Source organism: Leptosomus discolor, chromosome 3, assembly GCF_034619465.1.
Source record: "Leptosomus discolor isolate bLepDis1 chromosome 3, bLepDis1.hap2, whole genome shotgun sequence".
Classification (NCBI taxonomy): Eukaryota; Metazoa; Chordata; class Aves; order Leptosomiformes; family Leptosomidae; genus Leptosomus; species Leptosomus discolor.
The window spans coordinates 52,643,061-52,670,239 of NC_141393.1; the positions used below are offsets into that span (position 1 = coordinate 52,643,061).

The 27,179-nt window shown below is 39.3% G+C and overlaps 1 protein-coding gene across 4 annotated transcripts in view; it reads left to right on the forward strand.

The window, feature by feature from the left end:
* MAST2 (microtubule associated serine/threonine kinase 2) overlaps positions 1-27,179 on the forward strand; it is a 200,906-nt gene that overhangs the window by 74,797 nt on the left and 98,930 nt on the right. For 3 of the 4 annotated variants that reach the window (XM_086463120.1, XM_086463119.1, XM_086463121.1), the window contains exon 4: positions 11,638-11,669. In XM_086463120.1, the coding sequence (XP_086319246.1) occupies positions 11,638-11,669 (32 nt within the window). Of the gene's footprint in view, positions 1-11,637; positions 11,670-20,309; positions 20,517-27,179 lie in introns of all 4 variants that reach the window. The other variant, XM_086463118.1, reaches the window with a different exon arrangement.

The window sequence follows — 27,179 nt, forward strand, 5'->3', positions numbered from 1 at the left end:
AAATGTCTTCTAACATGTGGCAAGAACATCAAAATTCTAACTTCTACTCTGAGAAAAGCTATTGAATTGGGGCTTATTGTTAGCAGAGCGGGATAGGCAAGAAACAAATTGCAACAAAACTTGAAAAACAGCAGTGAGAAAGCTTGTATAGAGGTATACAGCTGGTTTTTAGGTGCTTGCACCACTTTTGTACTTCGTTGTTTTAATGTACTAAAAATGTGGCTGTTATATGGTTTACACTTTACATCCTACTTTTTCTTTCCAGTATGTATAACTTTGTGTGTGCCAGAGAGGCACACACTTGGATTCTGGTATTCTAGTTCTCCTATAATACATTAAAGGCGTTAAGTTAAAACCAACGTATTAAAGAATTTTTGACTCCCCAGAAGCTATTGTGAGCTGAATGCTTTCACCATGCATTGAATTGAACCTGGAAGTGTGAATGAGGGTATTGATGAGACCAGCTGTTGTGAGGTCTGTGAGGTTCAGGAAAAGCCCCTTCCCAAATCATCTTTGGAGAAGAGGACCGTTCAATGACAATTTTTGATGAATTTGCAAGTCTTGGAGAGACTTCAGGAATTTCTTCTGTACCCGTAAGTACAAACTGGAATATACGTTAAAACCTGCCTTTGAAGCCAACACCTGAATGAAGAAAAACCTTGTAGCTTCTTCCAAAAGACGTAGAGGATGAAGAGAACTGTGTGCTTGATAGTATGGAAAAGTAATGATGGTACAGCCAGTCCTGAGTACCTGAGAGGTTCTTCCTGGTGATGAAGTCAGTGTTTGTTCTAATTTGAAGCATGGTAAGGGACAGAAGACAGAAGTTTTAGAGATTGATTAAGATCTTTTGCTTCATATATTTTCAAGAGACTTCATATTTATAAATGCAACAGAAAGAAAATCCTAGCCAGAACATGTCCTTGTAATAGAATCAACTGTTTTGTCAGTCCATTACAGAGCACACTAATCGCCCATCAGTACTAAAAGTCATTAAGCATAGTCTGCAGTTTCTCAAATCTGTGCTTTGGGAGCGAGTGCCTGTATTTTACCAGTACTTTAATTGAGGATGAATTTTCCTTCACTCTGAAACAGATCTCTTGGCACCAAGTAAGTCTGAATTATCCAGCTGCATTAAATGTAAGGTTTTTCAGAAATAAATCTGTGAAAGATGTTTAGATGTATCAGATGCTTTTTTGTATGAGAAATCTTAGTGATCCAAAAACCTTAGTTCACTTGAAATTTTCACAGTTGATTATATACCTGAAGGACAGGACTGGATGTGGTTACTTAAAAATATGCCCAGGGATGAGGTCAGTCAGTGCCTGTGGTTCCCAGCTCAGCTGTCTTTCATTTTGAAAGCAATAAATGTTGCTTTCCCGAGATATGTTCCACCTCCTTTAAGCCTGAAGATTGTCTCACATACACTAGTATAAGCCTTTCACCACACTCAGTTTGATCTGTAAATTAATCTTGGGTTTGGCCTAGCACGAATTTGCAGTTTCCAATTTTATATTCCACCTCAGAGCATTGTCATATGTGAACATGACAGGCAGTGTTGTTCCCTTGAAATTAAGATAGTCCAAGATTAGAATTTTAAAATTAGGGTAAGGTTGGTGGTTACATTTCTACCTCACCAAAACTGCAATGACCATGTAATTGCCAAATTTTTAATATTTTTTTTGGTCTTTATGGTTACTTTAAATATTGCTAAGCAGATAAAATACCTGTTATAAAGTATGTGAGAAAGATGATAGGAAAGCATGTTTCAATTTAATGTTTGTTTTTCACTGAAAATGGTGTTTTCCAGAACTAATTATAAAAAGGTAGTTGTAGAAATACTTTGTATTATAACTCTGAAATGAGTCACGCTAAGTGTGTAACCACCTTATTTCCAGGGGATGATTGTCTTCCTGTACATAGAACATAAATGTAAAACTTCTGTGGCTATTTGCTTTTGCTGTAAAAAATAGTCATCATCTGGGAATGAAGCAACAGAGCCCTTTCATTCATCACTTCGGTCAAGGATTTATGTTTCAGTTTGGCTGCAGTTTGGAGCCCAGCAGACATAAGCAGTATCAAAGACCGTTCACTTTTGAGGGCAAAAAGTGAAGTTAAAATTTTGTTGTCTGCTTACAAAGATGTAAATACTGGCTGGCATCTGCTTATTCCAAATTTTCACATGGTGCTCAGCATGTGGATTTCTCCATTAAGTGGATGATGGCCTTTAACTGTTCCTTTGCAAAAAATGATCAGTGCACCCTGTGCCTGTCCCTCCTTTCCTGCTTCCGTTGAGAAGCAGTGATTTGAGAGGGGTAAGCTGAAGTGTCTCCTGTAGAGTAGCTAAGGAATGAAAAATTACATCTGCTTGCTCTGTAAATAATGTCCAGTCAGAGCAGATGTAATTAGCTACTGAACTTAACGGATGCCTCCTGAGGTTACAGATGCTATCACTCATAAACTAGATGAAGGGAAGGGAGCTTTATATGCTTGGAATTCCTTTTAGGACTAATTACTAAATATCTTTAAAATAGATTGCTTATGCTTTCAATTTTTGAGAGTGTTTTCAAATGATCTATGTGGAATGGATTTGCTGCAGCTTTACGGGAGGATGGGAGACACCTCCATTGTTGAGGCTTTTTGAGGAACTAAAAAGTTTCTTTTCCCTAGGACTTTTTCCCACAGCTTTTCTATTAGGAAACTTGGTCTTATTTCAGAGGTTGCCAAGCCATCCAGCTGTCTTGGGACACTGGTCTGACACAGATTTTCTTTTTGTCTAAATTAGTTGAGAAATATACAATTGTAAAGATAAACTTTTATTGATGTGTCAAAAGTATTAGCTTAACATGCAGAGTGACACTCAAAAACAACCACCAAAACTTAATTTCTGCCTGTCTGCTTCCAAATACTTTGCAACTGGGGAGTTGGTGAGAAACCAACCTGACAGAATAAACAGAACCCTTTGGACTGTTGTGAGATACCTGCTGCTGCTGTTAATATTGAGCTGACCCTCTACCTTTTCTTGGTTTGACTACTATGAATGTATTTCAGTATCATTTCCTTTATAACTTTCGATCTTTGTTCACAGTGTGTATTAACAGTGCACTGAATAGATATGAGCTGGTGAGCAGGTCCATGAATTCTCATGAGATGCACATTGTTCTATATAACTTTTATGTAGGATAAACCAGAAGAGTCCCCAAACTCACCAAAATCATGCTAGGCTTGATTATTCGGTTTTACATTCAGTAAAGGATGTTTAAAGTATTTATAGATAAAATTGGTGGTCAGGTAGCCTTGATGTCAGCAGTCAATTCTTTTAGAAACAACCTTTTAAGGAGTAGATGTGTGTATAGTAGAAATGACAACTGACTTAATCATAGATTAATATTAGTATGAGCCAACAAGGGAGAGAATAAAACCGGATTTGTTTATTTGTAATGCTCTTGGCATTTTTAGCAGCTGCGAATGTTTCCTTGTGATCGTTGCATGCTCAGTCTTGAAGGAATTCAAGAGTAATTTTAAGAGCAGTTTCTAACAATAGCATTACAGCTGCAGTCCTGTATGTCTCAGAGATGACACTCTTTTCTGCATTTTCCAAAATTCTGTAGAACGTGACCTTTTGACTTAAATTTCTGAAACTGCTGCAGTCTGGCAAAATGAAAGAAAATTTTGAACAGTTGCTGCCATTATTTTGGATGACTGCAGTGCTGGGCAGGCTGTTTCACACATAGGGTGGATCAGTTATCTGCTTCATGGCCTTGTAAAACTAGAATTAAGTAATGAGAAAGATTAATGAGCTGTCTAAGCTGTGCGCTTTATTCCTTTCAATATTCCCTCTCCCTTAGGCTAATTTGTGCAAAAATATAATACATATAAAGAAGATTTGGAGCATTTATTAAGGTGTGTTTTCTCAGGTTTTAAAGTATAACCTGCCTTTTATTTACAGAGATCCATAGGCACGTTTTGGGTAGCTGTTATTGTTTATTGTTTATCACAATGGTCTTCTGAAGCTACTGCTGTTGCAATTTATTAATTGTCTGTTATGACAGCAAATTCCCCTGCTGTTTTTTATATGCTTCTGTGCCACATCTAGGACTCTGGGTTGCAAAATGCAAGCCTTCACCTTTAAATTTACTTTTTCCTGCAAACAAATGTACATCTTCAAAACATAGTATTTTATGTGCTATGCATCATTTAAAAATAAGTTTGGCAAGTGTATTTGAAGAGGGCTGCTGCTACTTTTTTTTTTTTTTTAGCCTTGAGGAAAACAATCAAGTTGATAGTAAATTAGTTTGCTGACGTCTGAGGACTGAACAGCTGAGTTACTGTACCTGCTATTCTTGATGTGACCAGGGTTCTCAGAGGTTGTCTTTAATTTTCATAAACCATTTGCTGTTTAACCTCAGCAGAAAATCTTGGCATCAAATATCAAATTAGCTGTTTTCTTTACTATGAAAAGAAAGAGACTGCTACTTGACTGATAGCATGAAATTAGAGTGACCCTGTGCTCTTAGTTCCAAATAACAGAGATAGGAATGAGTCCTGTGGAGGAAATGAGACTTGGAGAATTGCAAGTCATTCATTGCTCTGGCTAGCGAGGGATGTGTGTGTACCACCCTGCCCTTGGCTGCAGACGCCTACTCCTCATGTAATCTGGAGCTCAGCTGTGGCAGCTGGCTTATTCCTGGGGTTGGGCAACTCTCCATTTCACCCACGTGGGAATGTGGTTTGCATGCATCGTTTTTATTGTCATCTGCCTATCCAAGCCATGATGTGTGGTTTCAGTTGCGTTTGTTTTCATTAGTGGGTTCAGTCTGGCCCCATGGTGTACTGCGTAATGTTGTATTTTGGGCTTGAAAACATGATGTAATGTACAAAATATGGAGTAGACACTTAAGTATACTAAAACATAAATACATATATATGCCTGGGAGTGGGCACTGAAAATATTCTGAGGAAAGTGGGAATTCTTGTCTGTTTTGAGATGTATTCTGGAATTATTTTAGGTCAAGAAACCAATACCCTAAATCTTATGGAAAGCCCTGAGGTTGAGTGATAGGAAAGGTTAGTGGGCAACTTTTGGAGGCATACGTTCTTGGCAGGTTAACGCACAGATGTGACCTGGATCCTTAGCTCTGCCTACAAAGGAAGAGCTTTATGCTGCCCAGGCAGGAAGGCTGGTGGGGGAGGGAAAATAATTTGCCACGTTTGAGAATTTTGCTTGAAGTTTAAAGGACTTTTAGCTTTATTTTCTTCTGCAGTAACTATAATTTAAAATAAATTCAAAGGCTTTTTTTTTTTTTTTTTTTTTCCTTTACCGATTCTTTCCTAAGCTGAAGAGAAGTGAAAGGCTGGAAGATGCTAAAAACATTAAATGCATCATTGGCTGTTTCGTGACTTGTGGGTTTGAAGACATATGTAAACTGATTATTTAGAGAAATAAGGTTACCTGTTAGTTAAACAGCTGAGGTTTTCTTCCCCATTTGTTTTTATATGTTAATGTAGTTTGCAAATTACATTTTTACTGACACGTAACTTCTGTTGAGGTAGATAACTAATCCAAATACTACATTTAATTTGCTTTGAACTTGTAGTATGTTTAGGGTAACACTGGGTGAACAGGTATTAACTATTCTAGTGCCACACACATTGTCCTGAAGGCTCTGACACCCTATCACCGTGAAGGTGAGACTCCTTAGGAAAGGGTGGTTCTAGGCAGTTTGGCTGGTACTGGGAATATGGGAAGATGCGCTCAGACTAAACGATCTGTGGCAATTTAGGGTTTGTGTGATTGCAGACATAAATTCTGTACAGTGTGGAGAAAAGTCTGGGAATTAAACTCTGTGTCCTCTCAGTATTTTGAATGGTATTGGCAAGAGCTTCATTTTCTGTATTTTAAGCATCTATGTAGCTAAGCAGATGATCTAACAGTATGATCCTGAATTTAGTTTCTAAAAAGTCAGTAAATTGTAGAAAATATCTGTAGCATATTCCATAGGTTAATCAATACAGATACGGTTTTAGTGTTGCTGTTTAAATTTCTTTGCTGATGAGTTTGGGAAACAAGTTCAGATGTAATAATTTCTAGAGAGAGAAATTGAGAAGTACTGTTTTTAATAACCATTTACAATGATACGGTGAAAAGAAGGAAATTATTTTTCTTGACAGATTCTGATAGGAGAAAGAGAAGCTTAGTGTGGGGTTTTTTTAATCACCATAAAAAATTCTTTCCTGTTAATCTGATGGATGGATTGCAGTTTGTCCTTGCATAGCCATGTTGTATTTTCCATCAGAACTGGAGATTCCAACCCTCATTATATCATTTCTGTAATGCAAATGGTTATGTATAGAAAGAGATTTAATTAATCCCCTGCTGGTTTGTAGTATACCCTAAAGCAAATGTAGTCGGCAAAGGAAAAATATTAAAGCATGGGTGCGTGGTACCAGGTCAATGAGTGTCAGTGGAATTTCATCATCTGTGAAATATTAACTTATTAATGGAAATGTATTTACTGTTATTGCTGTAAAAATATTTGTCTATTGTCCCAACTGGTATGATAGTGGGCTACCTTGCAAGAAAACCAAGGTCAAAGGCAATCTCAGGAATCATGCTGTCCACTCTAGCAAAAATATGGAGCATCCCGAGTGTGGTGATGGTTCTCACTTTAATTTGAAAGGACTACATTTAAGCTGCCATCAATGCAGACTCTAGCATCCAACTTTGCCTGTGGGTCTGTGCCATATGCGCAGCTACATATTCAAGGACATATTACAAGACTGAGAGAAAGTGACAATTTTGAGTGATGGGCTCCTGTTTTCCTCACACTTTTTAAATGTAACATATCTGTGCAAAAGATACGGGTTGTATTGTAGGTCAATGAACAAATAGATTTCCAGACTTTATTTCCGTTTCATATTGTGTGTGTATATGTGTGCAAAAAGCCAGCACTCCTTCTGCTGCTGGAAACATTCCCGTTTTCAGATGCAGTTTCTGGATACAAAAGATCACAATAGAATAAATTCTCAGTATCTATGCACTAAACAATATATTATGTAAACAGAAAAGTAATGCTTAAAATGGTCAATATGTTTTTCTCTTCTAGCTTTCTTGCTGCCTCAAAAATGATAGGTCCAGTGAGGATCCAGTCCTATTGTGAAACCTGAACTGTAGCATGTTATGGTGTCCAACTGATCTTATATCGGATGATCTGAGATGATAAAATTAAGATAAAAGGAAACAAATATAAGGAACTTTTTTGAAGGAGAGTATTCGAACCAGCTTTTTCAGATTCCATGATGCTGAATTTCTTTCACAAGGTTCATTTTAACTAGTTGTCTGAAAATCTGCTCCTTCTTTTGTCATGTAGAGATCAAGTTGCATGTTTAACAATCATGCCTTGAAATATTGAACTGATAGAAAAAAATAACTTTCAGAACAGTCTGTTTGTCATTTGGGTACTGCAAGATTTAATACAGTTCTTATTTTTTCAGATCTGTGAAAGTAGTTATTTGTTTCCACTTCTGAAAGTTCTGTGTCAATAATGTGCAACAATCTTTTAAAATATTCTTATGCTACTTATCACTTCATATAAATCAAATATAAATGTAAGCCTCTGTTTTGAGGGTTATGTTGTTGACCTAGAGAGCAGGTGGCACGGTCGCTGGCTGAAATAATAATGGTAATATATATAGGTACTGGCAGCACAAGTGCTCAGGGAGGCAGATATGCTGTCGGAAGAGGCAGCTTGAAATGTTGAATGTTCATGTGTCGCTCTCATCAGAAGGATGGTCTTAAATGAAAAATGTCCTTTAGGATAAACTGGCATATTGACTTAAAGGATTACAGCTGTACCCTGTAAATAGTGGTTTAGACCAAGGGGTCACAGCTCAGCACTCTCTTATTAGTTATCTTATGTCTTAAAACGTGATTTATTTTTTCAGGATATATAGAATCACAGAATGGTTTGGGTTGGAAGGGATCTTAAAGATCATCTAGTTCCAACCCCCCTGCCATGGGCAGGGACACCTTCCACTAGACCAGGTTGCTCAAAGCCCCATCCAAGCCGGCCTTGAACACTTCCAGGGCGGGGGCATCCACAGCTTCTCTGGGCACCTGTGCCAGTGCCTCACCACCCTCATGGTGAAGAACTTCTTCCTTACATCTAATCTAAATCTACCCTCTTTCAGCTTAAAGCCATTGCACCTTGTCCTATCACTATATGCCCTTGTAAAAAGCCCCTCTCCAGCTTTTGTTACATGGGCATGTAATGCCAAACTCCTTTGTGCAGTGGGTGGAAATCAGTCATATCACACCACCTCCCTCATAATTTACGATCTAAAATGTTTAATCTAAACTGTAAACCTCATTCTGACTTTCACCTTTACAAGGTACTTGTGAAATGCTGTTGGACTTTTCTCTTGTGTTTTGCATAATTATTTAATCAGTGTTTTTGTAGCGCTACTTCATATGTTTGAAATTACCCTATCATTTTTAGATGTAAGCTCTCAGTTGGTCCCATTGCACACATTAAAGAGTTAAGCCATCTTAAAACCCAGCTGAGTCTCCACCCTGTGAGTGTACTCCATCTCTGGTAGGCATTTTCATTGTCCACTGTTTTCTCTGGAGGTCTGCAATGTTCTCCTCACAGTGGACACCCTCAAATAGGTCATCAGTTCTGTCTGCAGTCTGCTCCCTCCTTGCTTCTATCCCCAGGCATTTTCTTTCCTCTTCTTCCCTGGGATGTAACTTTTTTAGACACTAACTCACTGGTGATTCAGGGAAAGCAAAGCTCATAGTTATGCTGCTTGCAGTTGTTTCACTTCCAGCTCTGATGCTTTTGCACTGGCCCCACCATTCATAGTCTGGTTTGGAGGCTTATAAGAAGTGCTGTTACAGCCCTTCTTTGGAGAAGCAGCAAAGGGCGAATAGCTGGGAGGGTGCAGGCTTGGTGTTTCTCCAGGGGACGCTGCAGGAATAGGGGCATGGCTTGGTGTACAGCTGATAGGGTTTCTGAAGGGGATTGTAAGACTAACACGAAATGAGGCGTAGTGGAACAACAGGTATAAAAATCGATTGCTCTGATTGTGCTCTTTGTTGTCAAGACTATAGAGGTACTAAATTTGAACTGCTGCCTATTGATTCCAGAGCTGCACTGTGTGTGTCAAGGTGGATGTGCAGAATGAAAACAATTGCTACATGGATAAAATAATATTTCAGTTGCAGTGAGATGTCATCTGCTAGTACTTTTCTCCTTCCTTATTTGGAAACTCAGTTGATCACAGATTTCAAAGGATGAATTCAGGAACAAAGCCCAAGTCACTGTGTCTTTTAATCTTGTATGCATTTAATCCTGAATTGGCTGCAACATAGGAAGTATTAAAGGCAATATTGTGTGAGTAAAATAAGTGTACAGTAGAGGAAGGGAAAAGGTTTGTCCACTGCTGTTACTGGACTGTGATTCCCGTAGTATAATGTCTGTAAGTTGCAATTACAGGAGCTGTGCTGCTGCAAGGAATTGTGCTCTCTTTAAGTGACTTTTCACCCCTAATGATGAGATCAAAGCTTATAAACATAAAAGCTCAAAAATTAGAAGGTAAAGAGATTTAAAGGTCACTGTTTTCCTGTTTCAGCCAGTACCATGAAATTCTAGAGCTTGCTGTATTCATTCTGAAAATTTCTGGGGCTGACCGTGTTGGAGTAAATGGAAATATGCCATTTGAATAGGAAAAGTACTCTCTGCTAAGCACCTTTGTTATATCAGATCTGCTTTAAAGAGGATAAATTAAATATACCTGCTCATGTGCTGTAAGAGATATATATGCATGTATAATAATGCACTATATACACAAACAGAATAATATGTAATACGTAATAACTATATGTTACCTATTTATCCATTTGCAGTGGCAAAAAGCTGTCATTGCTGCATAGACTCTGCGGTTGGAAACTTTAATTCTTTCTAACAAATGAGAGTAGAAGTACCTTTTTAGAATATAAACCATGCAACCTGTTATAGATGCTAATGATTTATTATCTTAGATACTTGAAATGTTTTGATTAGATCTTGACAAGTTTGTCTGATGACAGGAATTTATTTCTTGATTCTGTAGGCTGTCAGCCTGGTGATAATTCACATGTGAAATTTGCTCAGTCATGTTAAACTGTAGTGAAATTTCAAATTGTAGAGAACTTATACTTGAAAACAGTAACAGTGTGTTGAAGATTTAGTGGTTTGGGGTTTGGTGGGGTTTTTTGTTTGGGTGGGTTTTTTTCTCTTTTTTTCTAGTAGTTCTAACTTTTTGGTATTTGAAAAACTTTGCTAAGTAATGTCTGATGTATTACTTAACAGACCACTGGCAGTTTGTCGATAACGCTGTTAATCACTTAAGTCAGCACGTACGCTGTAACTAAGTATGGAAAAGAGGTTACCAGATTTTACGGATTTGTTTTTTTTTTTTTTTTCTATTGAATTTTTTCAGTATTCAGTGAAAACACTGATCTTTTTCTCAGTGGGGATGAAAACCGCAGCACGCAGACCAGCGCTCCGCAAGTCACAAACCGGAACAGGCTGTATTGTGGCTCCCCGTACTGTCGCGGAAGCTGACGGGCAGCAGCCCGAGGCCGCTCCCAGGGTCGGGCCCGGCCGGGTCGGGCCCGGCAGACCCGGCGCCCTGCCCCGCCGAGGCGGAAGGCTTCCGCGGCACCCGCCGTGGGGCTCGGTGGGAACGGAGCGGTGCGGGGCGCCTCGCTTTCCCCCGCCCAACACCCTTCTCCCTCCCGCTCGGCCTGAAAGGAGCGGCGCGGGGCCGGGGCCTGGGCCGGGGCCGGGCGGCGGCTCCCACCTAGTGGCGGCCTGCGGGAGCGCAGGGCCCGGCAGCCCCTGGCAGAGGGGAGCGGCGGCGCGCCGGGCTGGGCGGCGGAAACCGCGGCAGGCGCGGCTGGTTCTTGCCGCGTGATGCTGTGTCCACCCCTGCCTGAGCCTTGTGGATGCTCGTGGTCTAATTACTGACTTGCGAACCTGAAAATTCCCGTTCTTCCTTTGCTTCGGCTGCGTAGGTGCCAAATGCTGCTTTTAAGAGGGAGTTGTGTTTCACTGGCCATGGATTTTTTGTGACAATGTACAACACAGGTAATGCATACACTTGAAAAAAAAAAAAACCAACCCCAACCCCCAAAGCCGCTCTGTTGCGGTGGTTTTTTCTTTCAGTGAGAATGTGAGAGCAACCGTGCAGCAGATGCTGGGCATCTGGCCTACCGCACTGCTGGAAGTGGCTGGGATATGGTGCTGATGAGGTTTAATTACCAAATTGATTACTGCCTTATCTATGTTTAGGATTGAATTTCAAAGTTAGAGTTGCTCTGTTGAGTGCTTATGTTTTTGCGACTGCAAAGGCAACAGTTATTCAGGAAAAAAGGAGTAACTTGTGTACCCCAGACTACTGTGCTATGGGTGTGTGCAGATTCACCTGCACGCAGCAGTGCTGTGTGCAGTTACACACAGCGTGTGGTCAGAAATGGCCAGTGTTTCATTAATTTTGCCTCAGTCATTTATTGATAAATAAATGAGTAACATATAACAAGTAAAATTAACTCCAGGTTTTAATGTTTTGTTGTTTATTTTTGTTTTTTTTTTCCAGAAGGAGCTCAGTCTCCCCAGAAGAGGAAGCTTGTAAGTATTCTTTATTCATCATGTGGTTTGTTTTGAACATATATAGCTGTTCAATTGTGGCAATCGTTTAGATGGGCAGATACCCTGTTTTCTCTGTTAGCATTTTCAAGAATCTGTCACACACTTGAAAACAGCTAGCTTGCATTTCTCTGAGACTGAAGCCACTAGTCATTTCCTTAAGTGTAGCAGGAAAAGTAGCAGTAGTGTAAGCTTACTTCTAATTACCAGCTTGAGTTGATCCTGCTATGGAAATAGCGGCGGTGTCGAGTGTTGCTTGCAGTGTCATCGCTGAAGTGACTCCACAGAAGTCACTGATTATTTATGTGATATGGACAACTTTGATCACTGCTCTTCAGTCTGTTGACAGAAGCCTAAGTACACAGTTCCTGGGCCACGTGGGTCAGGTGTTTGTGGAGCTGTCAGTGTGACAGAGAAATTTTGCCAAAGTAGCAAATGTCAGGAAGAGTAGGCTTTTAAAAATGCGGTTTAAACAAATAGTAATTTTAAAAAATATATTATGATGTTGAAAGAATTTTAGTGAACTAACTTGCTTTTCAACGGTATTATGAAAGCTTAGCTTCTGCTATGCTTACAGATTTATGGTGGAAAAATTGCATTATTGATTGCATTATATAAAAGAGAAAGCTTTTGTACTGCCTGTTATTGCATTATGATTTAAAATTGTTTCCCAAAGCTTGTAGACTACAGACATGAAGCTCATAAAAGCATATAACCTTTCTTCCTCAGGATTCTAGTTCTAATGAGAAATGATTTTCAGTCTTTCAATGTAAGCTGTCCCCTTTGTCTAAGAAACAGTGTTTGGAAAATACTGTGTAGGACCAGTGATTCAGGCCTGAACAATATAATGGATCAAAAGCCCTTTTTTTTAAAACAGGGCATGACCAGTCTTTTTTGTTTAGTTTGTATGACAATGGTAAACCAGTCAGGGAGTTATTTAAAGAACATGAAACACTGGCTGACTTTTTTTTTTTTTTTTTTTTTTAAGCAGTATGCCTTAAAGTCTAGCTTAACTGTATTTGATAGATTTTTAAGAAAGGTGGTGTTCATGGTTTGAAGATTGTGAAGCTTCTTTAAACAAATGGTGGAGCAGTGGGTTACCAGTAAGTTTTTTGTCTAATATAATGTAGATATTTTTGTACAAAACTTTGGGAATTGAAACCGAGCATGCCAGAGATATTCCCTTCCCTCATTCAAGTGTGGAGGTGGGTATGACACAACTACTCGTGTATTTATATGTGAAATATCTGAGATACAAATGAAGTGCTTCAGATGTATGGTGTTTTATTTAGTAGTAACTAAACCGAATGACTGAATGTTTTATTTCTATATTGACTTAACACCTTCAGTTTCCATTAGTTTTCTTTAGTTTTCTTCCATGGATGAGTGCCTTTTAAGCCATTATTATGTGAAGAAATTTAGCAACCTGTGTCAAGAAGATCCAGGCCGTAAATTTTAAGTACAAGTTAGAACTGCTAGCGAGACTGAAAACGTATGAGAATTGGAATGTCATCAGTTAGTTGCCTGTGTTATCTAGTTGATTATTTGTTTGCGGTTTCTGGAATTACAGCTTCTGTAGTCAATTCTACCAAATGATTTCTTGCTGTTTGAAACTTAACTTTTTAATAAGTCAGTAGTGCATTGCAGCTTGTGTGTATTTGTGTTGATGCTGAACTGTTAAACATATAGGCTCACTGAAAAGGGTCTCGTGGAGCTGATGTACATGATCTGCATATCCCAGTATCAGGGTGCTTACCTGATTTTAAAAAAATCCTGTCTTAGTCTTTGAATCAATTCATATCAAGAAATGGAATAATATATATATATATAATATATGTCCATATTATATATGTCCGTATATATATATATATGTATGTATGTTAAAAATGGACACATAATACATATAAATTCATGCAAACATTCTGTCAGAAAGGGTGGCCTAACGATTCGCAGTTCAATACAGACTGTAGGCAGCTCTCAGTTCTTCTGGAGGCTTTTCCTCTGCTTGAATCAACAGTGAACCCCATAAGCAAAAATAAATTCTGAAAATAAAATTTATTCTGAAAAGCTGCTGTTGTGCTGTAACTAATGAGTAGGGATAGTTATGGATGTAAGCTGGGTCTTGATTCATTGACCATCATTCATTGACTTTTGCTTACCAGCGGGAGCAGAAGCAGGAATTGACAGAAGGATGAAGTATCTGGCTTGGAGCCAGAAGCCCTCAAGAGGTGCATCCATTTCCTGCACAAACTCCAGCCTTTGTAGCAGTTCAGTAGCAATTGTATTATATAGAAATATACAGCCACATGGCATTTTTCTGTGTGCTAGTCTGGAGGCTGAGGTGCATTTACTACTGTACAAAGATCATATTTGGAAAGGACGTCATTATTTTCCAGGCAGCCAGAAGCAGAATGAAGACGTGATTATTGCTGCTTGCTAGGTGCCTGCTTTGGCTGATTGTTGAGTTAGAAAGGTTTTAGACTGTGGATTAGCTAGCGTATTTGTCATTGCTGAATGGAGAAGGGCGAGCCCTTCCAGGCAGTGCTTCTGACTTTTTCTTTATCTGACTCTTGTTGCTTCATATTTGCCTGGGTCAGTATTAGTAGTCTCTGTTTTTCTGCAGAAACCAATTGTAGGCGTGGACAACAACAGTTGCTATGCTTGTTTGTACTGAGGAAAGGAGGTGGAGTTAATTGTCTTTTGGTATTTTTGGCAAAAGAGCGTGAGGAATTTTGTCACCTAAAGAAGGTAGAAACTGAAGAGAATGAATGGTGAGATGGAGCCTGTGAAGTCTGTTGATTAGCGACTCTGTTTCCATATTAGCAGAAAGGAGCACAAACACACCGTAAAGGATGGCTTTGCCCTTGGAGATCTTGCAGTCTGATCTTGACATTATCAGCACAGAGTGAGCGGGCATGTAAAACAGATGGGGGAGTTGTCTGCAGGGTGATGTTAAGAGGAATGCCTGATTATTTAGATACCATTTTGTTGTTAATGTGCTTAAAGTGTGTGTGTTTCTATGTTCAATATGCTAAAGGAAATTACACTCAACTGAGTTGTAGGCAGCAAAGAGGTTGAATAATACAAGTATGAGAACAGGAACAAGTAGTTATATTTTGTCTCTGGTGTGGTTCAATAATCAGAGTTCAACATTTTCCTTTAATAAATTATGCATATAAATGTATTGGTTATGTTTTCCCCATGCTTAGTTCACAAAAAATAATTACGGTTCATGAATATTTTCTTTAATTTCAAATAGTGAATGTGAAGTGATAGACCCAAACTTTGATCTCCATCCTATTAGTGGAAGTCATTTAATTATTTTCAGCCATTACCCTGTTCTGTTCTTTTGGTGCTACAGCGTGTACAGAGATTACTTTTTGTATTGTTGGCTTCCGTTTTCAAATGGTTTTGATGTGCACCTGCACGTGAAGTACACTAGAGACATTCCAGACTTGAAAGGACCAAGGTGGGGACTGCGCAGCAAGACCAGGCTTGTGAGGAAGTGCTCGTGTGTGTTCATGTGTGTAACAGCAACTCGGCATCCAAGAGACCAGGCTGTAAACTGCAGATTTTCATCGTGGCTGCAGGATGCGCAACACCATCCTGGAGCTCAGTATTTCTTCTGATTGCCTCCTTGGCTGATCAGCAGTCCTTAAATCAAGTTGGGGTTGCATTTGAGCCATCTGGTTTCTTGTTCAGTACCCCATTTTTAATAAATTTAATTGTTTATGACATGAACTTTGTTGACCCAATCAGGTTTTTTACGAAAAGTGTGGGTTTATATTTGAAAACCTCATAGTTTCTTAGGCAGGGATACTAGCTTGGGTTGCTGCAATTTTTGAACTGTCTAAATGTAAAATTTTCTAAAAAGAAAGTATTGCTTTCCCACATTATATCTAAATTTGAAAAGAGTAATTTCTTCAGCAAACCAGTTAGTTAAACCAGTTTTTAATTTCAGATGCAGGTTATTTTTCTTAATTCTTTCCTGCTATCAACCATCTGTATCAAATATACTTTTAAAGTCTGTGCACAAACGGAAAAAAAGAACGCGGAGGCCTAGGAAACATCAAAAATAATTATAATCCAGAATATATCCAGTAAAAATACACATTTAAATAAATCAAATATTACGCACTGCTTTTTTGATGTTGATAGGTGCTGATAAGAAATAGTATTTACTTCAAGTTTTTATGTCTATCTTTATAAAATATGATAACCAACATAACAGTGTTTGCTAGAGACGTGTGCAAGGCTTTTATGGTGGTCTTTATGCCTTCTAATCTCTTTTTAAGACAATTTATGTCCGCTTTGGGGCTCGTTTTCTCTCTTTCTCTGCCTCCTTCTCTGCCCTCCCCTTGTACTTATAAAGCTCCAAAGGTTCTTAAGTTTCTACAGCCCTAGGCATTTCATAGGGTGTTTCATTAAACAAGTCTTCATCATAATTTGTTAAACTTACCCTCAGCTTCCTGACAGTAAAATAAGACACAAACACGCCAAGGAATTTCTTTTGGAGGATATGCAGAGTGCCAGTTTATATCAGCTTCTGCTTGTATTCTTTTTAACACTTAGACCTTGGTAACAACAAGTCTGATGGGAGGAAAAAAAAAAAAAAATTCTGGCCTTTAGTACTGGTTTATGTCTTCATCTTGCCGTGCTCAGGAGCTGTGGGAGTTTCCTCTGTATCTGTAGAGGAACGGAGTATATAATTCTGTTTCTGTTCGTCTTGGTGGGTAAGTGTTTCTGCTGGCGATCAATCGATGCTGTTTCCCTGCCAGGAGCATGTGCTGTGCCTCAAACATGGAGAAGCCAAAGTGCTGGAAATGGAGAAAAAAATGGTTCTGAAAAGGAGTAGAGAGTTTTGCTGCTTTTGCACTCTGTTCTGTCTTGGATCTCGAAATAGAGTAAGAAATAATACCGCCATTCAGTGCTTTCTACTTCTGATACTTTTTATAGATGGGGAGAGAACGAGGTGGCATTTTCTAACCACTCCATCCTTCTCTGAGTTGCATAGAAGCAGCTCACAAGCAGTAGATCAAAAATAACCTGGTGCTCTTAAAATGATATGTGGGGCTGGCTCTGGAGGTGGAACGTGCACAATTATTCCTGCAGGGCTTTGTAGGAGTGTTGCTATTTGTATATTAGGCTTTAAAAATAGTTTGAAAGCATTGTTTCTATGAAAGAAGTGATTTAGTAAGTCTGCATATACTGTAATCTCAGAGACAAAGAATTTATGGAGTTTTCATCAAGGATTTGAGAGTGAGAAAAGTCTTCTGTGCAGTTTTTATTATCAAGTTTCCACTACTCAATCCAGGTTATTATACATACCATACCAAATTTGTAACTTTTGTTGCTTGCTCTGCTTTCTTACTCTGAAGGCATGGTGTGAGGAGGCAGGGGCTGTAGTTGTTTAAGAACGGCCACCCTGGCCACCCTGGCCCTTACTTTTGAGATTGGCAGTTAATTCTCCTGATGGGACATAGCTGTTGAGAGGTTGTGACCTTGTAGTGTGGGGCGCTCCTGCTGTGATTTGAATCATGAGGGGATCTGAAGTTATGAATTGTAATCTGGAATTTGACTTGGTTGATGAGTACTTGTAATAGCAGTCTTCCCCTGCCTAAATAAAGTCTTTAACACTTGGAAGTCTATCAGAGATATATATTTGGAATTTTTTAGGGGAAAGCTACCTTACAAGTACACATTTAAAAAATGTTGGACATTATTTTCAAGCAGTTCTGTTAATAACGTGAAATTAATTTTGAGCTGATTGAAACTGCCATTTGCAAACAAAACTGCAAGACTTGGATTGTACAAGGGAACACTGTCTCCTAATGAAGGTGTTGCTCCCCGCCCCCACCTTCTTCAGCGTTTGGCTCCCCAGGCTGCTGCAATTGCTGTTGCTCTGTTTTCAGTGCTAGAATCCATGAAGTTTGTAGCTGAAACACAGCTTGGGAGTTACAGGTAGATGTTTCAAGATTAATTGTGGGGGTTCTTAAGGGGGTTGATTTCTGGAAAAGGGATGGTTCACACGTTCCCCCACTGGCGGCGAACAGCTGCTCTTTGCACCGCCGATGACTCTGCAAGGGCTTTGGGTGGGAGCCCTGACTCTATTCCTATCGCAGTGTGAGTTTTCAAGCTGCTATGTGAGATTTCTGCCAGAATACTTTCAAATGTGCCATCGCTCCCTTTGGCTTTACGCTTTGCTTTTGATTTGGTGAGAACGACTGTTACTGCTCCTTGAAGCCCAGGAGAAGTTTGTTGCTGATTTGCTGTGGGCTCAGCCTGAGTGTGTCAGGACTGTGTCGTGGGCTGCATGACAGGTCAGATGGCTAGTTTGTGTCCTGGACTTTTCTGCGCCTTCATTTCATACTGGTGGGCTTCATTTCCTTCCTCTGGATGCTAAGAATAGGCTTGTGGAAGATATATTTTTTTTTTTAAACAATTAGGTTTTTGACATGAGCCTATGATTAATCTGGACTGTTATTGAACTCCTGAGGTCTGTGACACTGGGGGTACATGAAGAGCTTGGAATTGCACTGATTGTTCTGTGTTCTGCTTTGGAGTGATAACGGTGGGCTCTTCTTCCTGGCTCTAAGCCTCTTATGCTGGGAAGAAACATAGTGTATCAGCACAATGATGAAACGGAGGAAACAGAGGCTTGGAGCCCCATCTCTGCGGATCCAGTAAGGACTGTTGTGAAAAATAAATTGCACTTAAACATTTCAAATTGAAACCATGAAGAAAAACAAGCTGGAATTTTCTGTGGCAACTAGAAATTACTTTTATTGCTTAGAAATATATTTGTCATGCTTATTTGGCTGTACACAAAATTTCATTTGGAAGCTTTAACATTTTACTTTTGTGGACTGTTTACTGTAAAGTATAGTCAAAAAAGAGCAATATTTAAATGTTTTTAAATGAGGCACATTGTGGTTAGGTTTTGTACCAAGCATTAATTAATGTGGTAAAACTGAATAATGTTTGTAATTCTGTCTTTCTAGTTTGGTCACTCTTCAGATTTAAAAGATACTTTTAGTAATCTGCCACAGGGCTCAGATCTCCAGGAACCTTTGTTACCTTTATTATCTTTTAAAATTAAGAATTCTATTGAAAACTTTCATATTCGAAGCAAAAAGTCTTTATTTACATTGCCACATATATTTCCACAAATGAAATCTAAACAAGCAATTCCTTTTTAATGCTTGTGTCCATTATAAATGCTTTGAAATCTACCAATGAAAACTGCTATTTATGATGTTCATAATTGCATATATTATTTCTATTAGGTAAAATTAAGTAAATTGTATATTTAATAATATGTTCATAAGAGGAGGAGGTTAAATGAATCTATCATATAGTCAGTGAAGGGAGGAGCAGGGTAAGAGACAGCCTTAACCTTTTCTATCTGTGGACTGTAAAGCTCATCAGCTGTTTAAGCCGAGATTGTTGCTAGTGGGGAGGATTTCCAATATGTAAAGGTTACTTACTGATAAGTATTTGGACTCATGAGGAAATTTAAAACAAGGAACATGGACAAACATGCTTGACTTCAGGATTTTCAGTGTAAAATGGCTGAATACCAAACAAAACTGAAGCACGTTTCCAGATTTCCCTTTTGCTCACTTTTATGTTTAAATATGGTAAATAGAAAGTTTTTTCATCCCTCAGTCAAAATCAAAGCTATAAGAATATGGTGGCTAGTTTTTATTCTAATACATAAGCACATTTTATAATACCAATATTTGTAAGTTAACTTTTAGTTTTTACTTGTAGTGGAGGACATCTTGTTGTGTGTATACAACACTCAATAAAGTAAGTGTTAGAACCTCTTTTTTATGTTTATGTAAAAGTCTGTTTGCAGCTTTTTGGAAAGCAGCTACTTTGAGAAATTGTCTGTGCTCTGTGTATATGAATATGTGTGGCCTGCTAAGCCTGCAAAAGCAGTATAGTTTACAGAACTGAGCACAGAGCTGGGAATCAGTGTCCTCAACTGTAATCCTGAAGCTGCCATGGTTGTGCTATGGGCGAGTCACTTAACCTCTTCATGCCTCAGTTTCCCTATTGCTAAAATTAGAATAAAGCTATTTTGCAGTGCTGCTTTCAGGCTTAATTAGTTGTTGTTCTGAAACACTGTCAGTGCTAAATGTTGTTTTCTAGTTAATGGTTCGTGTAATTCATCTTTTCACAGTTGTGTATTTCTATTGTTGCCACAGCTGTGGCATGGAACCATGGCTCCCAAATTGTGAGGGCTGTGACATAAATGGTCTGTGTCTGCTACTGGTGCCATTATAAATTTGTAATTTTTTCTCAATTAAAAGTTTTTCATTAAGGATTGATAGTGGTATGTATTCCAGAAAGCCTGGGAATCACTACAAAAAAGGATTTGGATAATTTCGGTTGGAAGATTTTCATAGTGGAAAAATAGTGTTGACTAGATATGATATTGACTGACAAATACATTTCGGTTTGGATGATAATCAAAAGGATGACTTATTTAGTTTATTGCATTTATTAAGAAGATATGACTTGTATTTTGGAAGTATCTTTTTTTTCCTTTATTGAAACAGAAGATGTGATATTGACCTTAATTTATTTTTTTTTTCTACCACGGTGCCTTGTCAGAATCTCCTCTCCTTTATACTCCCACTGCCGAGGAAGTGATGTTCATCAGCACGTGTTCTCTCCTACATCTGCTCCAGGTCTTCAGCACCTTAAATTCCCATTTAGTGCTGACTGTGCACTTGTTACTTCTCCTCTAGTATTTTACCTGAACTCACAACCCCAGAGCAATCAGTCTAGTCCATGCTACAGCCATCCTTTTCAGTGGAGGTAAGGAGAGGTGTCAACTAGGAATTTCTAACACTTTGGTGTTGGTATAACCATTTATGAACTTAGCAGCTTTATAGTTTAAGAGCATAATATCTAATGGAGGGGAAGAGCCTTGTAGTTGTAATTTAATTACAGTCATTTGATTACAGTCAGGTTAATGTTGCTTGTTGGTACAATTTTCTAGTTGATGTGTAGTTTAAGGCCTTACGTAGGGAAGAATATAAAATTAGTTGGGGAATGGAAACCTGTCTTTCTGTCTACCTGTGTGTCAATGAAAATTCTTGGTTGTACCTTTTACTAGTTTCTCAGTGCATGTGCGACTTGTGCCATGGAGCAAAGGAACCCTCATAGCTATCATTGATGTCAAGAAAGAAGGGATGCTGAAGCACAGAGCTCAGAGAGTTGTGATCAGTGGTGCTGAGTCTAGTTGGAGGCCTGTGACTAGCGGTGCTCCCCAGGGGTCAGTACTGGGTCCCGTCCTGTTCAACTTATTCATCAACAACCTGGATGAAGGGACGGAGTGCACCCTCAGTGAGTTTGCTGACAATACAAGACTGGGAGGAGTGACTGACACGCCAGAAGGCTGTGCTGCCATTCAGCAAGACCTGGACAGGCTGGAGAGCTGGGCAGAGAGGAACCTGATGAGGTTCAATAAGGGCAAGTATAGGGTCCTGCACTTGGGGAGGAATAACCCCACGCAGCAGTACAGGCTGGGGGTCGACCTGCCTGAGAGTAGCTCTGCGGAGAAGGACCTGGGAGTTCTGGTGGACAACAAATTGACCATGAGCCAGCAATGTGCCCTTGTGGCAAAGAAGGCCAATGGTGTCCTGGGGTGCATTAAGAAGAGTGTGGCCAGCAGGTCGAGGGAGGTTATTCTCCCCCTCTACTCTGCCCTGGTGAGGTCACATCTGGAGTGCTGTGTCCAGTCCTGGGCCCCCCAGTTCAAGAGGGACAGGGAGCTACTGGAGAGAGTCCAGCAGAGGGCTACTAAGATGGTGAGGGGACTGGAGCGTCTTTCCTACGAGGAAAGGCTGAGGGACCTGGGGCTCTTTAGCCTGGAGAAGACTGAGAGGGGACCTTATCAACACTTATAAATATCTAAAGGGTGGATGTCAGGTGGATGGTGCCAGGCTCTTTTCAGTGGTGCCCAGCGACAGGACAAGAGGCAACACGCACAAGTTGGAGCACAGAAGTTTCGTGAACATGAAGAAAAACCTCTTTACATTAAGGGTGCCAGAGCACTGGAAGAGGCTGCCCAGGGAGGTTGTGGAGTCTCCTTCTCTGGAGATATTCAAAACCCACCTGGACGCGGTCCTGTGTGACCTGCTCTAGGTGAACCTGCCTTAGCAGGGGAGTTGGACTAGATGATCTCCAGAGGTCTTTTCCAACCTGTACCATTCTGTAATTCTGTGAAAACCAGCTTAAAACAGCCTAGAGTGGGGTCTTTAAAAATCCATGCCTATGATAATGGGTAAATTTGCTGTAAATCCACATTAGTTTCTTACAGAAGCCAGCAGGCTGAAGACTCTTTCAGACACAGGGTCTACAAAGGACATTGAGTAAAATCAAGCCTGTTGTTAGGTGGCTTAAATATGGGGTGCAAGAAAAAAAGTCCAAGCCAGCTCAATTTGTATTAAAGATTCGAGAGCTTGACTGATACATTTTTTTTGTTCAGGAACAGCCCTTCCTCTGTGTTGTGCTGATATGGAACATGTGTGGCCATCAGCAGTCGCAGTGAAACCTTCAGCTTCTTCACTAAGAAGAACCTTCAGCCAGTGAGACAGTCCCTGACAAAGGCTAACACAAGCTAGAAATCTTTGTATGTGCCTTTACGAAATCGGAGCTCAGTGGTACCTATGTAAAACTTGAGCCAGCATAGCCATCAGAGGGCTGGTTTTGAAGTTCACATGCTACAGTGTGGATGGAGCTGGTCAAATTTCAGTTACGCATCAGGTGGTAATGCAATAGCCCCTGAATCTAGACTGTTATTTCAGAGGGAGATTGCTCTCACTGGCTGGCTCTGGTAGGAGTGACAAGAAAATGTGAAGTTGAGCTATTTTAGGCATCTGTCCCTCTAATGGAGAGTAACATATATTACATCTGTTGGGTGGAAATCAGGTTGTCAGCGATGGAAAGGAATGTTGCATGTGTCTGTACTTGATGTATTGTGCATTGCCATGAAGAGAATGGTGGTTGCCCAGCTTTGCCTCCCACTTTCCCTGCATGTTGGGCAGCATTTGATGAAAATTCTTAATGAGGTGCTTGTTTTGGCAGCACTTGCAGTGAAGTGAAGGGCAGTGACTGAAGAGCAGTCTCCTACCATTTTAATGTCAGTCGTCAATATAATTTTAAATTATTTTTTGTTATTTAAAAGCTGGTATTGGGTAATATTCCTTTACAAGGGTGATTAAATGCTGTTTAACATTAGGGCTAATTAACAGACTGCTAAGTAGTAATTAGTTATCAAAATTAGATTACTGTTCTCAGCTGAGAACTGTTCTTTTTGAAGAGGAGATCTAATGATTATCGTTTATTTTCAAAAGCCTTTTTAGTACTTACTGCTTTTTTTTCTCTGAGAATCCTTCAATCTTCAGGCTTTTGACATGGATCAGTGAATAATTTTGTCTTTATAAATAGTTCATGTAAAAGTTTTAGTGTCAACAAGTTATATTCCATTGTTACTATGGACTCTTCTTGATAATAACATTTTTCACATATGGGGACCTTCCAGCCATCTGCTGTCTAAATACTGAATGGTTGATGATTCACAGATACATAGCTCTGTGTAAGAGCTTAGGTCTACTATAATAACTTTTTATTTTTGTCCTTGTTGCTTTCACCTGTGCAGCTCTGATCCTGTTTTATCCTGTCTTTCTTTGTTGTAGTTTTGTTTACTTGGTTACGGTACCAGTGATAGCCATTCCTGCTTGCTTAGAGCAAAGGTTCGTCTTGGCGAGTTATTACCATCACAGATCTACTCAGCTTAACACCTTTAGGTTAGCCAGGCTGTGGTTCATTTCCATGACTATGCAAGTGATACTAGGAACTGGTGGAAAATGTAACTAGAAAAACTTGTGCCTTAATGTTAAATGTTTCTCACTTGTTACCTTCGGTGTATTGCATTTGCAAGAATCTACACACGTTTTCCCTCCTTGCTTGTATTTTGTGGTGGTGTTGATATTTTTACATAGACAGGTGAACAACTGTTGGTGCATCTGGACATCATGTCAGATAGCACGGAAGTTCATGGCTTCTGAAAGAATTAATCTAATTAAGAATGAAAGTATTTTATACATAACCTTTAAACAATTGGAAATAATGTAAACCTTTAAAAGGAGTAAAAGGAGATGTAAAGTGGTGTGATTACAATACGAATAAATTGATAGCAGGTGAAATAAGACTGCTGTAGTTGATGCAACAGTGGGTTGGAATTAAGGTCATGTATCTTTGGGAAGAAAGAGGATGATGTCCAAAATTAAACTGAAGTATTGAGTCTCCTATTTGGGATCTGCCTTGTGCTTTTCTGGGGGTAGCAGGGAAGTCAAATTACTGAAGAAGAAAATGAGGCCATGTTTCACAGCTGGTCCTCTTTATGACTTGGCAAGTCTTTGTACACCCATATTTGTCCTTCAATTTAATAAAAATAGGGATTTATAGCATTTCTTGATACCAAGTTGCTTAGAAGAGGTCATGAAGTAATTGTTCTAATTTAGAAGTGGTGGGCCTTGAGATTAAAGGAATGTGCCTTTTCCCCCCATTTCAAAAAACGTTACACTCTCTGTAACACCCTCAGCAAGATATAAGCTAGTTTCAGTAATTCTAAAAACAGATTAATTTATTTGTGGTAACAAGGATGAAAGTGTTCAGGTGCTGTATTTCTGGTATCGCTGGGTGCTGCAGGTGAAGTGAAGTCTCAGTGGAAATTTGCTTTATCCTAACAAATGAAAGGAAGATTTGGGTTCAGCTGGATTAGTCAAGGGGTATTTTCTCATACTGGTTTGATTTCATGAATTCATGCCATTTATGGAACATGTTCTTATAGGGATATATGGTAGAGATTATTTTTATAGGAATGTTTTCCCTTGGAGGTTCTAGCTTTAATAAAGTCTGTTGATAATAGCTATTAATTTTTTATAGCTTTGCGGAATAGTTTCACAGATTTTTTTTCTAGCCTGTACAAAATCTGGTCACCATTTCTGAGTATGATGGTCATCAGATCCTTGCTGTCTTATTTAAGTAAAACAAAATGGGAAAATTAATGTTGCTCCAAAACACTCAGTGTTTGAGCACAGTACATAATTGCTTGATCAGTGTGTAATTACAATGTTATGAGGTTTTTATAATTGGGATTTTATGGACATCTGTGGTATAATTTAAGAATATATTAATTTATTTACGTAAAACCTCTATTCTAGGAAACAAGCATTTAATCAATAACTGTGGTAGGTAGCAAGAATATATTATACATAGACATTCAACAAATGTGCTGCGAGGGTTGCCTGCCTTTATTTAAAGACTTTTTCATATAAGCTCTTGCAGTGGATGAGGGGAGACCTATATTTAGAGCTAGGGCTTGTTTGGGTGTGTGATATGATGTGCAGTATCCTCGGTGAGTCTGCTCTGTTGCAGTGGACAGATGGGCTTCCCAGGCGTTGCAGGGTGCCGCTTGGCTCACCTTCACCAGGGGATGGAAAAGGAGGCACCGCCTTGTTTGGATGGAGTCTCCTGTTAGGCCGTGGTTCTTTCTTTTGTGTATTGGAATTGCTGCTGTGTCTTGATAAGGGTCTTTTAACTCCAGTCCTTCTACTTCAGGGCAGGTGCAGAAATCCCTTCCATAGTATAAGAATGTATTCTTGGCATGTGCCACCCCAAATCATCTGTGTTTTGGGTTTTGAAGACTACATATATTTTACAACAGCAGGGCAGCACCTGTAAACAGAAGTTCCATATTTTTAGGGAAGATTAAAAAACATTTCAGAATTCACACTTGGTGAAGTTCTTCATATTTTTTAATTTTAAATGCCTCAAGGCATGTTAAGAGTTGGTGGTAGTTTCCTACCTCTACTTGAATTTCCTTTTAGTTTAAAGTCACTTGATGCAGGTTTTAAGAGTTTATTTTAGCTAGAATTTCCTCTTTGTCAAATGTTGGAGGATTAATGTCTTCATTATATTCAGCTTGAGTGACATTTGGAAATTATTCTGGTTTTGCAGCAAGTGATATTCTCCTGGTTTAGTCCTTGATTTGGTACAGGTTCTGCTTTCTTAAATGCGCTAAATAATTGGTCAGAGTTGACTGCAAGACAGTATAATGTCACTTTTGGAAACAATATAGATAAGCAATCCAGGAATAATGAGTAACAGAACAACTTTGTGAATATATCATTATGCATAATGTGAAATGGTGAATTTTGAGTAGGTAGTCTTTTGGCAACTGGGCTGTAATCTACATTTCACATTGAGTGAATGAATGAGTTTCCCAGAATTAATTTATTTTTTAATGGAAATTTTTCTCTTTATTTCTTTTCTTTTGTACCAGTTATTATTCTTGGGAATAGTTTTTACCATCTAAGAGATGAAGACTACAGGGGAGCGATATGTTGGTGATACCTAAAACTTGACAGACTCAGATAACTTTTTGTCTTTCTTAGGCTGATTGGAAACTGTTTGTTTGCTTGCCACATGGTTGGAAATATTGAGGCACGGTGACCTGAATGGTGTATTTTTTTCATGTGAAGGCATTATGTAAATGCTAAAATCCCTGTGTCCTGCCTGGAGCTGCAGTAGCAGAAGAGGTTTGGAGCCTGAGGTGTGAATTCTTGTCTCGTTCCGGGCTCACTGTTTGGCTGCCCTCCATGGGACCACTTGTCAAGCATAACCTGGTGGTTTGACCTGGGGAGTCGGAGGCTCCCAGAGGGGAGTATGTACTTGTGACTTAAGAAGTCGGGGGGCTTTAGTGTTTGCTAGCCATTTTGCTTGTAAACCAAGTGGTTTGCAACTGGTTTTTCTGTGTTACTGTGTTTGAAGGCTGTGATGTGCTGGTATACCTGCATGTGAGCTGACTCATTTACTACCCCTGCACTATTCAAACAGTTTGGGGTGGTTGGGACAAGTTAGCAACTTCTAGTGAGGAACAAAAAGCTCAGAAGGTTCTTAAGAGACTTAAGGGTAGTAAATATGGAAGCTTTTCTTTTTCTGTCCTTGTCCTCAAACAATAGTGATTTTCTCAAACGATAGCAGTGTGCTCAGTTCTGTACAAAATGCTTCCTTCTCTCCCTCAAAGACCTTTTGATCTTGAATATACAGATACAGAAACAACTCTGGTGCTGAAAGATTCCTAGCAAGGGAATCACTCTGAGAAAGAAATATATATTCTTAACTAGGCAGTCATGTGTTCCTTATTGTTGATAGACAGCCCCATGCATCTTCCAAAACTTGTTTTTAATTGTACTATGTGGCAACCAGGTGCTATTTTTAGTTTTGACTTGGAAAATTGGTGAGTGTACAAACAGGCCCATTAACATCCCTCACTGAAGCACTAATAGTAGAGATGTACTAATAATGCGTACCTAATGTCAACTTAACGGGCTTGAGCTGGGGAGAAACAGAGATTATGTGACACAGCTGCTTGCATTAGCGTGCCCATGAGCAGGAGATTCCTTTCAG